Source organism: Gambusia affinis, linkage group LG18, assembly GCF_019740435.1.
Source record: "Gambusia affinis linkage group LG18, SWU_Gaff_1.0, whole genome shotgun sequence".
In the NCBI taxonomy this organism is placed as follows: domain Eukaryota; kingdom Metazoa; phylum Chordata; class Actinopteri; order Cyprinodontiformes; family Poeciliidae; genus Gambusia; species Gambusia affinis.
Window position 1 is genome coordinate 24,354,310 of NC_057885.1, and position 16,349 is coordinate 24,370,658.

At 43.0% G+C, this 16,349-nt stretch overlaps 1 protein-coding gene across 2 annotated transcripts; it reads right to left on the minus strand.

The window, feature by feature from the left end:
• Nucleotides 1-4,469: 4,469 nt before the first annotated feature.
• On the minus strand, nt 4,470-16,173 carry LOC122820813 (zinc finger protein basonuclin-2). Of its 2 annotated transcripts, XM_044098432.1 has the most exons (10): nt 15,540-16,173; nt 10,844-11,186; nt 9,276-9,512; nt 8,721-8,808; nt 8,547-8,649; nt 7,455-7,624; nt 7,313-7,378; nt 6,484-6,783; nt 5,894-6,398; nt 4,470-5,113 (listed from the first exon to the last, which is right to left on the minus strand). In XM_044098432.1, exons 4-10 carry the CDS (start codon nt 8,745-8,747, stop codon nt 4,635-4,637), a joined length of 1,650 nt encoding a protein of 549 aa, XP_043954367.1. In that variant the 5' UTR covers nt 8,748-8,808; nt 9,276-9,512; nt 10,844-11,186; nt 15,540-16,173; the 3' UTR covers nt 4,470-4,634. The 2 variants fall into 2 exon arrangements, with proteins under 2 accessions (XP_043954367.1, XP_043954366.1); XM_044098431.1 differs by lacking the exons at nt 8,547-8,649; nt 8,721-8,808; nt 9,276-9,512; nt 10,844-11,186; nt 15,540-16,173 and having other exon boundaries at nt 7,455-8,494.
• Nucleotides 16,174-16,349: the final 176 nt, after the last annotated feature.

The window sequence follows — 16,349 nt, forward strand, 5'->3', positions numbered from 1 at the left end:
CAGCAGCAGAACCTCAATGATGATCTTTGTTTCTCCCAGAAATGTTAACATTTTTAATGTTAAACCAAAAGTTGAGGTGGATTAATGGCAACATCTGGCAACTTCCAACTCTTTGTGATGTTAACAAACAGCCTGACACCAAACAGACGCAGCAGATAAACTCTGGTTGGAAACGACGTCCAACAGGAAGCAGCTGCTTTCAGAGCTCAGCCTGAATGGCAACACAAACAGCTGGAGGCTGCATGTCTTCTTCTGTGGTTTAATTTTACATTCCTAAGAAACACACCCTGGAAGGTTTTATGACATGGCAACAATCAATCAATCAATCAAATCAAATTTTATTTGAATAGCACCTTTCAGCAACAAGGCATTTCACAGATCTTTACATCATAAAAACATCAAAATATAAAGACAAAAAAAAACACAGTCAACAGTTTTACATTTTGCACATCAGATTATTGATTAATGTTTCATGATTATGTTTCAAAATCAGATCTAAACTGCTGAGTTTTTAGTTTGGATTCAAAGGAACTCAGTGTTCCAGCTGTTCTGCAGTTTTCTGCTCGTTTGTTACAGATTTATGAGATGAATAAAAATAAATTAATGAAGGCAATAATAATAATTCCACCTGGTGATTAACAGCTGGAGCTCCAAGGAACAGTTTGTGACTCACAGTTTGTTGTTTGGTAACATTTCAAACTGATGATGAACTAAAATAACCTCAGTAAGTTTTTATAAGGTCACTTCAGTTTCCCAATTATTACGTCAAATGTTTCTTCTGTCCCCAGTTTAAAATCCAGTCTCTACCAGCAACCCACTGCCATACTGGGCTAACTGGGAACGTCCCAGTGGCCCCTCCGTTCCTGGGCCAAAAGGACGCAGCATGCAGCATCCTCGGTTAGCGGAGTCTCAAACTGCGTCTTATCAAAGGCCTTGGTGACCTCACTTCCTCCCAGTCAGGCGGATTCCAGGACCGCCGGCTGACCTTAAAGAGCAGAGGTCAGAAAAACTCGTCCCATAAAACCGGGCCGAACAGAAAACAGCCTCTGAGGCGATTATTACAAACTCAACGACGGTCATGAGACAGAAAAGCCTCGTCTTGCGGTCAGTTCATCAAATAAATATCCATATTTCTCTCTCCAGCAGAGAAGCCCGGTCTGCAGAACCAACTGAAGTTGGTTTCCGATTCGGGAAACGGCTAAAGGGCGATTCCAACTAATTTTTCAACGTCCTTCTGCATCTTTAAACGATTCTAGTTTAAAAACTATGAAACTTATACTCTTCAAACCTGGACTAGATTATTCTTAACTAATACCAGAATGTTTAGAACCATGTTAAGGATTCGTAAAACTTTTATTTGATTTATGAAACTTCAAAATAGGGCAATTTCACCACATTTTGATTTATATTGGTCACACAAGACCTGCTCTAATTCCAGAACTACAACACCTAGACTCTTCAAACCTGGACTAGATTATTCTAATAGAAGAATATTTAGAGCCATGTTTATGATTCTGTTTCAAAATCAGATCTAAACTGCTGAGTTTTTAGTCTGGATTCAAAGTTAACTCAGTGTTCCAGCTGTTCTGCAGTTTTCTGCTCGTTTGTTCCAGATTTATGGTGCATAGAAGCTCAGAGAATAAAAGTCGACGTCTGAGTCTGTGAAGCTCTCAGGGAAACTTTACAGCCACAAATTTTACTCAAGTTAGAGAAGCTAACTTGAGTAGCTTCTCTAACTACTCAACAATAGTTCAACAATATGTTGAACTATTGTTCAACATAGTTTACTCAAGTAGCCATCCAGGAAACGACTCAATTAAGAGCAGAAAAGCATTTGGTAAAAAGTAACTGATCAAAACATGAATCATATTTTAATAATTCATCATCAGATGCACCAAAATGTAAAGTTATGTGGAAATTTTGGACCGCTTTAAACGTTTGCTGTGCTCGTGATTTTGCTAATAGCTGGTAATAATTTTCCCGTGTTTTTCTAGTGGCTCTGTTGCTGTGAGTGTTTCCTCTTTCCCCCTCAGAGAATTTGGGTTTCTGTGAGAAACGTCTCCATGGACGAGCAGAAGAGAGTCCAGCGGGTCTTACCCTCTACAGGAGGATGATGAAGGTGGCTCTCTGCTGACCGGAGCTGCTGGGCCGATTGGGCGTCTCTGTCCGGAGGATGCTGCTGCTTCTGTTGGTCTCTGCTGGCGTCTCTGGATTAAATCTACCTGGAGACGAGGAGGCGACAGTGATGATTGGCCAAACACCTGGGAAAGGTATTTGCTCTGGGCTCATTCTGTTCTTAGGACGACCATCAATCATTTATACTGATGGTTAGACAGAAACTCCAGGAATGTCACTGAACCAGAAAACCGGGCACAGCTGCAACCATGTAATAAACAAATGAGATGAAACTGAGCCAATGAAACTCGGTGACGTCTCACAACATGAAACCAGAGGACATTTACAGAGGATTGACCAGTAATGTGTTATAAAACCACTGATGGCATAGTTACTTTGAAAAAGTAACTTTAACCGGATTACTGATTACTTGATTTGGAAAGTAACTGAGTTACATTAAAAGTAACTTTTTTAGTTACTTTCAACAGCTGCTAACAACAACACTGTGAAAATCACATTGATCTTTGCCAATATTTAATTATAATGGTAACATCAACAATGTGTTTCCACTGATAAGGCTGAACTGAAGAGGAGATTGTACAAAAAAAATAAAACCGTGAATAATTTGTGTGGTCCACTGTTGTCTGGAAAACTCTAAGAAGGATTTTAAAGCCCCCCTCTGCCCACGGCCTCCCGGTTCTGCGTTACGGCCCTGCTTGGTGTCAGAGCTCCTCCTCAGATGGCTGCACAGATTTGTGACACTTATCTTAATATTAATAATTAGAATGGCGTTAAGTTTCCATTATAATTATTGCCAACTACGGACACGTTTATTCGTGGCTGTTTTCACGTTTATTGCGCTGTTCATGTTGGTCTCGATGTTTGCAGTTTTCTGGAGCGCAACGTGAAGCTCGACATCATTCAGAGGTAATATATTAACTTGACATTAAAAACACAGCGGGACGGATCATCCGGGAAATGATGGACAGGGAGAGACTGAGTAAAACTACCTTAATGACGGACAAATTCTGGGATTTATTATGAGTCTCTGATTATTTCCAAACCCAAACGAGCAACTTCACGTTCAAAAACGAGCCCAAAAAGGCGCAACCAGCCACTCATTAAATTTGCAAGCGACTTTAAAAAAAATGAAGCCCAAAGCCGTTTATAATAATCGGACTTGGCGGCAGAATCTCAAAATAGTTCCAGTTTTTCCACCAACAAAATGCGCATCTTCCTCCACTATTTACATTAGAGACGTCGGTCCCTCGACAAGAGGAAATACGATTAAATAACAAAAGAAGATAGTAACGCAAAGTGATTTCGATAAGTAACTGTAGTCTGACTACTGGATTTGAAATAGCAACGCGTTAGATTACTGGTTACTGAAAAAAGTGGTCCGACGTCACTGGTTATAAAACCAGTGAACCCTAAAACGCATCATTGCCTCATATTTACACCGTAGATATGAGGAAGAAGAGCAATAAAAATAAATGAATGAAGGCAGTTATAATAATTACACCTGGTGATTAACAGGTGGAGTTCCAAGGAACAGTTTGTGACTCACAGTTTGTTGTTTGGTAACATTTCAAACTGATGATGAATTAAAATAACCTCAGTATGTTTTTATAAAGTCACTTCAGTTTCCCAATTATCAGCCTTACTGGGCGGCTGGATCTGTAAAAAAAAAAGGGCAATTTCACCACATTTTGATTTATATTGGTCACACAAGATCTGCTGTAATTCCAGAACTACAACACCTAGATTCTTCAAACCTAAACTAAATTACTCTGCTCTTCCAGCAGAATAATTTAATCCATGTTTGGGATTTGTGAAACCTTTGCATGATTTTTGAAACTTCACTAAATCTTAGATTACTATGGGAAATGAAATGTTGATGTGACTCATTAATTCTTCAGAGTTCAAAGGTCAACGCCCGACCATGGCGCCAGGCCTGATGTGGCTCCAGCTCTCATGCAGGGCCGGCCCAACGTTGTATGGGGCCCAAGGCAGAATCTGCTGTAGGGGCCCCTCATCCTACTGAGAACCTCAGCATCACATTTAAATATAGATCTGATGAAACCTGGGAGACGGAGCAGCTTGACTGGTCGAGCTAAAACAACAATCACTGATAATTAGGTTTAATTTGCTGATGCATTTGTGAACAAACTCAGCTCAAACACAAAGATTACTCACAGCATCAGATGGTAGCCATGGTAACGACAATAAAGTATGAAGATGGTTCTTTGCTCTTTCACTTCTCAATAAATCCTAAATGTAAAACTCAGTATTAAGTTAGTGGTTGGTATTTTGATGAAATGTTTATAAAACGAGTTTCAGGTGATAAATGAAGTTTATCATTAAATAATTACAGGTAAACAGCCAGTGGTCACAAAGTACAACATATTTTTTAAACATTAAAAAATGTGTGAATTCAGAATCATTTCAAAGCCACAACATACTGAAGGTCCTGCTCCGATTTTATTACTGAAAACAATATTTCAGAGTCTTTCAGCTCTTCAGCTCTCGCCTTCATGTTTGCTGCTTTGAGTCGTCTCTCTTTCTATTTTCAGTGGCATCCTCGACTTCCTGGGTTTCTTCTTCTGTGGTAAGGACTGATTCTCCTGCCACCACTGCTGACCAGTCTGCAGGTCGGTAAGTGAAGACGGGAAGGCCCCTGAGGGCCAGATGCCCCCTGAGGGCGGAGCTGGAGGGACGAGAGGCGGAGCAGGGGAGGCGGCTTCCTGAGGCGGGCTGTGATTCCTCTCACACTGTTTCTCTCCGTGTCTCTGCGTTGCCGCGTGGACGCCGCTCTGTCCACACGGCGTGTTTCGGTTCTGCTGAGCGTCTCGGCTGCCGGCCGTGTGCAGCCGCGGGTTCGGGTTGGCGCTGTGCCGGTTGCGGCTGCGCAGGGAGCTGAACACCATGGAGCAGCCCAGGACGGTGCAGCGGTGTTTGATCTTCAGGTGGACGGCGTTGTAGTGGATCTTCAGGGTTCCTGTCCAAACACGGCAAACGAAACACTGTTAGCATCGATCATTTTATTTAGCTTAGCATAACAACGTCAGGATGTTTTATTTAGTTTGGCCTGTTCTGCTAAATATTCACAGAACTTTTGTTTTATTATCTAATTTGTTAAAACTGTTGCCTTGTTGTGACAGTTTGATATGAGACAAAAAATTAGAAAAAATTTAACTCCTCTGCTGTCAATCATCCTATGTCTGGCGCTTCTCATCCTTCACCCCTCTATTTATGCAGCTAACACAGTCTGTCGGGAATGCTATGCTAGTTAGTAGGATCATCACTTTTAGTAGCTAGTACATGTGGATGATTGACAGCACTAAGCCCCGCCTCCTGGCTCTGATTGGTTGTTTTTGGTGTCTTTCTTCAGACTCAGTAGCAGCTCAGGGAGGTGAAAGAGTTTAATGTTTTCACAGATTATCTGTCTCATAACAAACTCTCACAACGTTTAACAAAAATAAATATATATTTTTATAAAAGCAGCTTTAAACATCTTTCCTCGACCAATAACCAGGACTTCAGAGAGTTCTTTAAATGTTTGTCACAGAATCAACAGTTTTATTGCCTTTTTTTAATTATTCTGTTAAATAATCTCGTGGTCATTTTAAAGATTTCATGTTGAGTTTTTGGATTTTTCTAATGACATTTGTTACCAGTGAAACTTCATTTCTATCAATGTGCACCATGAACTTTGACCTCATTCTGTCTGCTGTTTATGACTCTGTTCCCAGTTTCCAGCTCATGTTTGTTTGCTCACCTTTGTCATAGAAGCTTTTCCCACAGACGCCACAGCTGACCCTGCCCTTCCGGCCCCCAGCAGCCAGGAGGGAAGGGAAGGAGGAAAGGGAAGACGGGAGAGGATGGAGGGACGAACACGGCGACGAAACAGGGAGGAGAAGAGAAGAAAAGGAGCGAAGAGGTCTTAGGAAAGAGGAGGAGAAGGAGGGAAGCGTTTGGGGATGTTGTAGGCGAGAGGAGGAAGACGAGGAAGAGGAGGGGAGTGGAGAACACACCAGGGAGGAAGGAGGAAGTGAGAAGTTGAAGGAAGAGGAAAAGGAAGCAGCTTTCTCCTGGATCAGTCTCTTCTGGAGGAAAACCCGGTCCTGGTGGAGGATGGGGTTCTGTTGCCACGGTGACGGATTTGACTTGTCCGGGTCGGTTTTTATGGACAAGGCCGGTTCCGATCTCTGCCGTTCAGAGTCGTCGACTTCCCCACGTGGATGTCTGTCGTGTTTCTGAACCAGTTGGTTCTTCCAGAAATCCTGCAGGACGTTTTGCAGCTCAGTGGAGCAAAACCTGAAATATTCTCTGGGTCATAAAAATACACGAAGGAACACGAAGCATCACCTCAGCTGGACGGCAGACGTCTGACTGTGGGAAATGGAAAGGCAGGAGCACGGACTGTCCCGCTGGGCCGTAGCTCTCCGCCAGCCGGCCGTCTCTCCAACCGGACCCTCCTGTATTCGAACCCAACTGGATGTTTTTCAGCGCAGCGTTTGGCTGCAGCGCTTCGCCCTCCAGCTGCTGCAGGATCATCACCTCCACTATGGGCCGAGTCTCTCCGAAGCGCAGGAACTGTCTGAGGAGCAGCAGCTGCTCCGGAGGCGTGGCCGCGTCCCAGCGCTCCAGCACGCCCCCATCAGGACGCTGCAGGAAGAACAGCTCAGATTCAACTGGAAATGAAACCTGTCACTTTAAATGATGGACATGATCTCGTAAATAGTGGGTCAGTCGTTACTTTGAGGATGAATAAAGTTTACTGCTTTAATGGCTTTATTTACACAATTAGCCAATATTTATTTTGGCATCTGGAAGTGGGACCCTGAAGCTCAGACAATGATTTAGATTTTATTTTTAATTATATAACAGTAAGATATGATTCACCTTAAACTTCACCTGCATAAATATAAACAAAATGAAGAAATCAGATTTCTGAGCAGTAAGTTATTGATCTGAAACATAACATCTGGTTTGCCTTATTTATAAAAAATACCTGCAGGAGGCTCCTAAATGTTGATGTTTTTATTATTTTATGGGTCGCTGGTCCTCCAGAACTGGTTTCATTTAGTTTACGAAGCGGATCAACCAAAGTCTCTGGACGTTTTAAACAACGTTTGATAAAAGGTGAGAACTTTGAGTCCATTTTCAGAACATTCAACTGGACTATTGGGTTTACCTGCAGCATGTATCCTCGGACGTAATCACCCAAACTCCAGCCCAGACTGTTCAGAATCTGACCCACCTGAGGGGCAAAACAAACCGATGAAACCCGGCCGGCACCGACCCACAGCGGCTGACCCGTGTAAACGGCGGCGGACCTGCTCTGGCGGCAGGACGCTGTAGAGTCGGTCCAGTAAGATCTTCAGCTGGACGGGGACGGCCTGCGCTCCGAACAGAACCAGGGAGCTCAGGTCAAACACCGGCCCAGGCAGGGCCACCTCCACCGGGCCGGAGCCGGACGCCGGCCGGGCCTGGACCTTCTCCAGAGCTGAGAGGAGAAACGAATCACAGTGAGTCAAAGATCTGGAGCGAAGCGGCTGGAGATCGTCTGAGGGAACATGGAGGACTGGAGCAGATCCACAGCCGGCGCCGGTGATGAACCTGACAACACCTGATCCGTGTTCGCAGGACCGCAGATGTTCCATCCAGATGTTCCTGCCGACACGATGACAGCAACACCTGACTCCACGTCACCTCAGAGTCTGAAGCAGCTGCAGGCTGCTGGGACTAACGAAGGACAGGTCCGATCAGAACCCCACGAAACAGAACCGCCACAGAACATCCAGAAGGTTCTGCTCAGGTTTCAGAAACACATCCAGGAGGTTTTTACTCTCCTCTGACATGCTGAGTGTTCCTGCATTAGTTCATCATCAGAGTTATAAAGTAGAAACATGTTAAGATTCTCCAGACTAATAAAATATGGAGACAGCAAAGGCTTTTAGAAACAATTTAAAATGAAAAAACTCCATTAATCTGTTTTTATTGTATGTATTTATATTGATATTTTCTATTTTTAGTTATTTATTATTATTGGAGCCTCTCAACAACATTTTGCTCAGTATGTTTATTTTAAAAGTGCAGCTGAATAACAATAAAATAATCGACAGAACAGAGCGATCCACAACGGCCTAATTAAAGTTCTCCAATAAAATAATCTGCAAGTTTTATAATCCACCATAATCCGCCTCTGAAAACCTTCAGATGAGAATATTTTTCATCATAACTCCCATCATCTTGTTCTGGGTAAATATTGCAGGATTTTTTAACTCAACCATAAAATCAGCAGGAAGTAAAAACTGAATCAGATCGAATGAATTCAACCGAAACGTCTAAGATTCTGAACAAACATTTAAACTGAACGGCGTCGTTCCTTCTTGCATTATGAGCTGATGAGGTTTGCGTGTTTTTACCGTGCTCCACCCAGCCGTGTCCACAGCGATCACATGACCTGAGCTTGACCTTTCCGGGTTTAAACCCGGCGCAGCTGCAGGACGACGCGCCGCACCTGACGGACTGACGGACACACAGGTCAGGGTTCCTAACTTCAGGTTACCTTTAGTAGAAGGTATCTGTGCAGCGTTTACCTCCTGAGCGTCTGGAGTCATCCTCATTCCTTCAAAATAAAATGATTAAACCTCAGCAGGGATGAAATTCACCTTTCAGAGCAGAAAACTAGAAAACGGATCATAAATGTGGATAAATTAGTGACGTTTTCTAACATCTAGAAGCATCGATTTAGGAAAATATGAAGCAAATTTTTATTTAACCAAAGATTAAAAGATTTAAACTAAAGTAACATTAAAAGTAAAGGTTCTATAAAATGTAACAAAATAAATTAAAGTATTTTAAATTTCCTGTTTCTGCACATTTACTTTCAGTATAAAACAAATCTAATGATTATTGTAACATTTTTATTTATTTATTCGTTTTACTAGAAAAAGTGAAAATGATAAAAAATCCAACTTTCATTTTTAAATCACTTAAATTTCTTTTTAACCTCATATTTTTTCATGCAGGACAAAAGTTCAGTTAGTTTATAAATAAATGTAGAAAATGTTCTGCAAACTGTTAAAATGAGCTGAAAGTAAAATTGTTCAGTTTTAAGGTTTTAAAAATAGTATCTTTTAGAAACTTCTTACCTTTTCTGTGCTGATAAAAGAAGAACTGCCTGCTTCTAATTCTTGTTAAATAAAATATTTTCCAGTTCTTCTTTCGCTTCCTGATCACTCTGCAGTTCTTTAACGTCTCTTCTTCTCTCCTCCTCTTCCTCTCCAGACCGTCCCTCCCTCCTCTTCCTCCTCTCCATCTCTGGACTCTTCCTCATCTGAGCTTTGTACATGTTCTGGGTTTTATTTTGCTTCCTCTCCTCCCTGCAGCTGAATGTGATTGGACGAAGATGAAAACATAATTGGACTCATTTATTTGATTTGACTGCAGATGAAAATATTGATTCACATTCAAGCATTAAAAAAGATGAAAAAACTGAATCAGAAGCTCCAGATTTCAGATCAACAACAGAAAAAGTTGATTTATTTGAGATCAACAGTCAGAGGAAAGTAGAAATCCTTGTTTTAAATGTGAGGCTGAGATGTTATTAGATATAATTTAATCCCAGTTATGAAGGTGAAGAACTCATCCTGTTGTGATCCGGTCAGATGAAAACATCTGGATTAGAAACGTCAGGCGTCACTACTGGCTTTAGAAAATCACAGTTTTTCATGTTTTTAAAGAAAATTCTGCAGCTTAATGTCTCTTAATGCCTCAGCTCAAATCAGTGCTTGTAGTTTAAAACGTTTTCTCCAGAACCAAACAGGAAGTCGCTCTTCACGGTGCAGCAGCTCCGTCCAGTTTTTAACCCGATCTCGTTCTTTATCCGGAGTTCTGGCTCAGCTTTGGGTCATTATGAACATTAAAAACGTCTGGCTTTAACTCTATTGATACGTAATCTGTGAAAAGATCGATCTTCCTTCCCTGAGCTGCTATTTCCATCTGAAGAAATGCTCCAAAACCAACCAATCAGAGGCAGGAGGAGGGTCTCAGCGCTGTCAATCATCCTTGTGTACTCACTACTAAATGTACTAACGGCGGAGAAACAACTCATCATTACAGGAAACTCATTTATGCAGCATCATCAGTGGTTTCGCTAACTAGCCTAGCATTCACAGCAGGATCTGCTGATGGGAAAAATCTGGCAGCGCCATGCGAGATGGTGACTGACAGCGCTAAGACCCGCCCCCACGCTCTGATTGGTTGTTTCCAGTTAGCGCTGGGAGAAGACAGAGGACTCAGATTATCTCATAAACTGTCACAACGTGATGAGAGTTTCATCAAACATGTTTTCACTCAAAGTTTCATATTTAAGCTTTAACTATAAACATTTCGATCCATCTACATCAGGGGGTCCAGAGTCGGTTCTGGAGGTTCTGGAGGTCCGGCATCCTGCAGGTTCTAGTCTCTCCCTGGTTTAACTCACCTGGATCCAATGATGATCATTAGAAGAACTTTAACCTGCTGAAAGGTTGTTGGTACCAGCAGGGAGGGAACCAGAACATGCAGGATGCCGGGCCTCCAGAACCTCCAGAACCTCCAGAACCCACTTTGGGCTCCACTGATCTAGTGTTGAAAAAAAAAATGTTACAGACAAACAAAAGTTTGTGTCTCGGTGTGAATGCTTCATAGAAACGGTCTAAGTGTAATAATCACGAACCAGGAGGAAACAGTTGGTGTGAAACGTCTGAACCTGCCGTCCTCAGGAAAGAGACTTTGGTGCTGAAATGAGATGAAATGACCTGGAAAAGTTCTGGTAAACACTCCGACAGAGACAGAGGCGTTTTGGACAGGCATCCTGTCCTCAGGGAGCGCGGAGACCTCCTTCCTGTTTTGATGTAGCACTAATTAGAATCGCGTCCCGTTAGCCAGAAATCACCGCCGCCCGCTGACACAGTTCAGGATCAGAGCGTCTCTGAGGGTCGGGCTTCAAAGGCAGCGCCGGGATCACCTGATGGGGCGGGACGGAGCGTCCTGGTCCAGCTTTACAGACGATGGTCTTTCTGTAAACCCATTAGATTTTCTTAAAGGAACCAGAGAAAACAACACAGATCTAATCCCAGGCTACAGTTTTCCTGCTGTAGGTCAGGTTTACTCTCATCCTGGCCCATTTCTCCTGACAGAACCGGAGCATCTGGGTCAGGTGTGTAACAAACTTCCTGTCACAGAAATCAGGACTTTGTTGTGGCCACAGCAACACAGACTTTGATGTTCTTAAAGAGGCAGTATTACATAAAATCACCGTTTTTGATTTTCACATCATGTTATAAAAGAAGCATGTCTGTAGTGTTGCTTTGATTCTTTCATGCATGTTTAAGGAATTCTTTAATCTCCATGGCAACCATTCATCAGTGCAAAACGCCTGGGTGGGCCTAGCCCCGCCCACAAGACGCAGCTCCTCCTCTGAATTGCAGTTTCCAAGTTTATGAGTTTCTGACTCAAAGCGAAGCTTAAAAATCAGTCTGAGGGCCACAAAGGGCCCCGGGCCACACTTTGGACACTCCCGCTCTAATGAAGTATTTTTATTTTATTTTTAAAAAATAAATCCTTCTCTCTCAATTCATAGTTTGAGATTTCCTGAGTCTGTTGGGTTTTAATTTGCATTTAAAAACTGAAATCTTGTCTTAGTCCACAAGGGGACACGTGAGTCTGACACGGGGACATGTGTTTCATGTGTGTCATGTGCATCATGTGTGTCATGTGCATCATGTGTCATGTGCATCATGTGTGTCATGTGCATCATGTGTCATGTGCATCATGTGTCATGTGCATCATGTGCATCATGTGCGTCATGTGCATCATGTGTCATGTGCATCATGTGTGTCATGTGCATCATGTGTCATGTGCATCATGTGTCATGTGCATCATGTGCATCATGTGCGTCATGTGCATGATGTGTGTCATGTGCATCATGTGTGTCATGTGCATCATGTGTCATGTGCATCATGTGTGTCATGTGCATCATGTGTCATGTGCATCATGTGTCATGTGCATCATGTGCATCATGTGCGTCATGTGCATCATGTGTCATGTACATCATGTGTGTCATGTGCGTCATGTGTGTCATGTGCATCATGTGTCATGTGCATCATGTGTGTCATGTGCATCATGTGTCATGTGCATCATGTGTCATGTGCATCATGTGTCATGTGCATCATGTGTGTCATGTGCATCATGTGTCATGTACATCATGTGTGTCATGTGCATCATGTGTGTCATGTGCATCATGTGTCATGTGCATCATGTGTGTCATGTGCATCATGTGTCATGTGCATCATGTGTCATGTGCATCATGTGTCATGTGCATCATGTGTCATGTGCATCATGTGTGTCATGTGCATCATGTGTCATGTGCATCATGTGTCATGTGCATTATGTGTCATGTGCATCATGTGTCATGTGCGTCATGTGCATCATGTGTCATGTGCATCATGTGCATCATGTGCATCATGTGTCATGTGCATCATGTGTCATGTGCATCATGTGCATCATGTGCGTCATGTGCATCATGTGTCATGTACATCATGTGTGTCATGTGCGTCATGTGTGTCATGTGCATCATGTGTCATGTGCATCATGTGTGTCATGTGCATCATGTGTCATGTGCATCATGTGTCATGTGCATCATGTGTCATGTGCATCATGTGTGTCATGTGCATCATGTGTCATGTGCATCATGTGTCATGTGCATCATGTGTCATGTGCATCATGTGTGTCATGTGCGTCATGTGCATCATGTGTCATGTGCATCATGTGCATCATGTGTCATGTGCATCATGTGTCATGTGCATCATGTGTGTCATGTGCATCATGTGTCATGTGCATCATGTGTGTCATGTGCATCATGTGTCATGTGCATCATGTGTCATGTGCATCATATGCATCATGTGCATCATGTGTCATGTGCATCATGTGTGTCATGTGCATCATGTGTGTCATGTGTGTTATGTGCATCATGTGTGTCATGTGCATCATGTGTGTCATGTGCATCATGTGTGTCGCCTCCCTGTCCGTCACTTTTATCATTTGTCGCCTCAAACGTATCTTCAGTGGGGCCTGGGCTTAATTTTGCATGACTACAAACACTCTGAGTGCTTCTGTTTCAGACTTTAAGAGGCTCTTGACTCTCCTCCAGTCCTCTCTTCCAGTCCTCTCCTCCAGTCCTCCCAGTCCCCTGACCCGCCCCGCCGTATCTGTGCCACTGACAGAGCTGCAGGCTGCCTCTTTGTAGCGACGCCAACTTGGCTCCGATTCAGTCACTGCGGTGGGAAAAGTGTGTGTTTAAAGACGAGGTGTGTGTGTGTGCTGTCACAGGTACAAGTGGAGCAGCAGGCAGGGAGGAATCCGAGGCGGAAAATAAAGTTTTTGAAGTAATAATAAAAACCCCAGGGCGGACGATCATGAGGGAGATCCAAAACTAAAACAGGACGCTGGCACCTTTGAGTTATTCCTTTTGTTCTCGGCTTTGTTTTGGCGCTCCAGATTTAATTTGACTCTTTTATTAATGACCAAGAAGTTTGAACGTGGAAATTGAGGGACGCTGCAAAGAAAACTCCTCTCGACTTTTAATCCTGTTGGCTTCAAAACAGGATTAAAGAGCGTCATCCTCACCGCTGCTGCAGTTTTAAAGAATCGCTTTTCACATTAAACATCACTTCCTGCAAGAAAGGATAAACAATTGCAGGACATTTTTTACACGGGACGCTGAAACGATCTGGTAATTATTTTTTTGTAAAAAGGCTCAAATCTATTAAAGTTTAACTCAAAATGTGAAATAATCCAACCTTTGGTTATTTCTATCAAACTACTTTTATTAAGTATTTTCACTGTTAGCCTCCAAAAGATGAGAGGACAGTGTGACGTCTTTATGCAAATCTTGACGTGTTGCCATAGAAAAGTTGATGGAAACAAAATTTGAAATAATTTCCTCAATTTTCCACCAAAATATTTTTACTCTCATTTTGGTGTTTTTTTTTTTTGGGGGGGGGGTTTCCAAAAAAAAGAGTTAATGCTCTAAAAACACAGAAACATTTTCTGAAGAAGTTCTGAATGTTCCCGTCCGCTGGTTGGGTTGTGCCTTACCAGAGGCATGACACATGGAAAAAGGTCAAAGTTCACACCTGCAGCTTACAGAGTTTTAGGGCAGAACTAAGAAAACAACAAAAATAAAATTACAAGAATAAACTCATCTGAGAATAAAGTTGTAATATTTTGAAATAGTATTAGAATAAAGTCAATAATCCAGAATAAATCTGCATCAATATGAGGAAAAAGGTAGAATATTTATGACTTTTTGCTCATTTTCTCAGTGGGACTCTAACACTCCGTCTACCAGCTTGGAGAGTTTTTGTCACAAAACCAAAAACTTTGAGCAGAATAAGGATTTGAGTCCAGATGAACTGAAATGTTCCCCAGATGTTTCTGTGTTGCTTTCAGACCTAAATCCTGTAGAAAACCTTAAAGCTGAGCAGAATAAACGTTTCCTTTCAGCCGGCGGCTCGGGTTAATCACGCCTGCTGAGGCTTAATGGAGGCCGGACGGCGGCGCAAAGGGCCGATCCTGTAGGTGGAGGAGTGTCACTGCTGCTCCTTTCTCCTGTCAGTTTGGAGTTTCAGAGCGTCTCCAGCGGAGGACGTGACCGGATGTCGATGTAAATCTCTGCGTCTCCACATAAAGACTGGAATGAGTCTTTTAGTGTCACTGCGAGCCGCAGCGCCGCTTTGTTTCAGGATTATCCCTCAGGAGGGTTTAGACTCCACCAGAGGAGGCTGCTGCCTCATCACGAATTAAAAGCTAATCTGCTGCTGCAGCGGGCAGCTTGATGGGACTGAATGCTTCCTGCTGAACCAGCAAATCTTCTCCTAGGAAAGAAGAAAACAGCCAGGCGTCCCTGAGGGACTCCGAGAAACGACAGGAGAGTCGACAACTCAGAGGGCCGGCGGCGCCCGCCGACAGGAAGCATGAGAGACAACTAGAAAAACCTCCAACCAATTTTCACTTTAGGCTCCGGCTTTAATCTTTATGACCGAGTTTTAGGGCCACAGAGAGAAAAAATAAAACTGAGAATAAAATGGTTCGAAATATTACAAGAATAAAGTGAAAACAATACTGGAATAAAACCGCAGAAATATGAGAATAAAGTCATAATATTCAGAGAATAAACTCTAAATTTGTTTGCATGTTATGATTTAAGACCAAATTATTAAAAATCCAAAGATTTTAACAGAACCAAGTTAAAAACTACTGATGTTTCCCCAACATGTGAACTCAGAACCAGTTTAAACTGGTTGACCGGGATAAACTGGTTAAACTGGTTGACCAGGTCTCCCAGTAGGAAGAAAAGCTCCAGGTCTGACCTGAACCCAGGTGCTGACTGACCGGGTTGTCTCTCATCAGCTGCGTCTTGGGCCTTTTCATCATCTGAAGTCCTTTTCCAGTTTCATTACCTGTCCAGGTGAGTGAGGCTCTGACTGAAGGAGAAATGTTTGAGACGCTCCGGAGGAGGAAACTGGTTTCCAGCTGAGTCAGCGCCGCTGTGCGTGTCCTCCTCTGAGGAGACATCCTGGCCTGGAGCAGAGTGAGGATGGGAACAGATCAGCGCAGCGGCTGCTTGCGGCTTCGCTCATTCTGTGTGCTGACTCAGCAGAATCAAACGCTTTGACTTCAGTCAGAAACAACTTCTGATCAGCTGATTTGCTGTTTCCACTGGGAACGCTTCAGACGGATCTTCTTCTTCTCTGATGAAGCTTTAACAGGAGCCTGGTCAGTCCGGTTCAGTACGACTCCGGTCCGTTTGTATAGAAAGTCCGGTTCGTTTGGATCCGTAAAAACAAAAAGTGAACTCTGGTCTGTTTGGTTCAAATGCAAATGTGAACTTGAAGCGGACTTCAAACTTCTCCAAAAGCAGGAAGTGAACTACAGTGCAGGGCATTCTGGGTAAACAAAACCCAAACAAACATGCTAGCTTAGCGCTAGCAGGAGAAATGGATCATTGTCTGTTAGGAAAGACAAAACAAAAATCCTCCAAACGCTAAAATCTGACGCCACCCCACTTTTATTTACATTTGATGAAGAAGGAAGCTGCGCTCAGCGTCTTCTTCAGAGGTTGTAGTGTTGTTTCCTTCAGTGGTTCATTGTACAGCGCCCCCACAGGCCAGGAGGGGAAC

Coding starts and splice junctions, on each gene's coding strand:
- LOC122820813 (XM_044098431.1), bottom strand. CDS start 7,781: ATGGAACATCTGCGGTCCTGCGAACACGGATCAGGTGTTGTCAGGTTC. Junction 7,379..7,454: donor GCGTCCTGCCGCCAGAGCAG/GTCCGCCGCCGT, acceptor TTTGCCCCTCAG/GTGGGTCAGATTCTGAACAG. Junction 5,114..5,893: donor GAAAAGCTTCTATGACAAAG/GTGAGCAAACAA, acceptor GTGTTTGGACAG/GAACCCTGAAGATCCACTAC.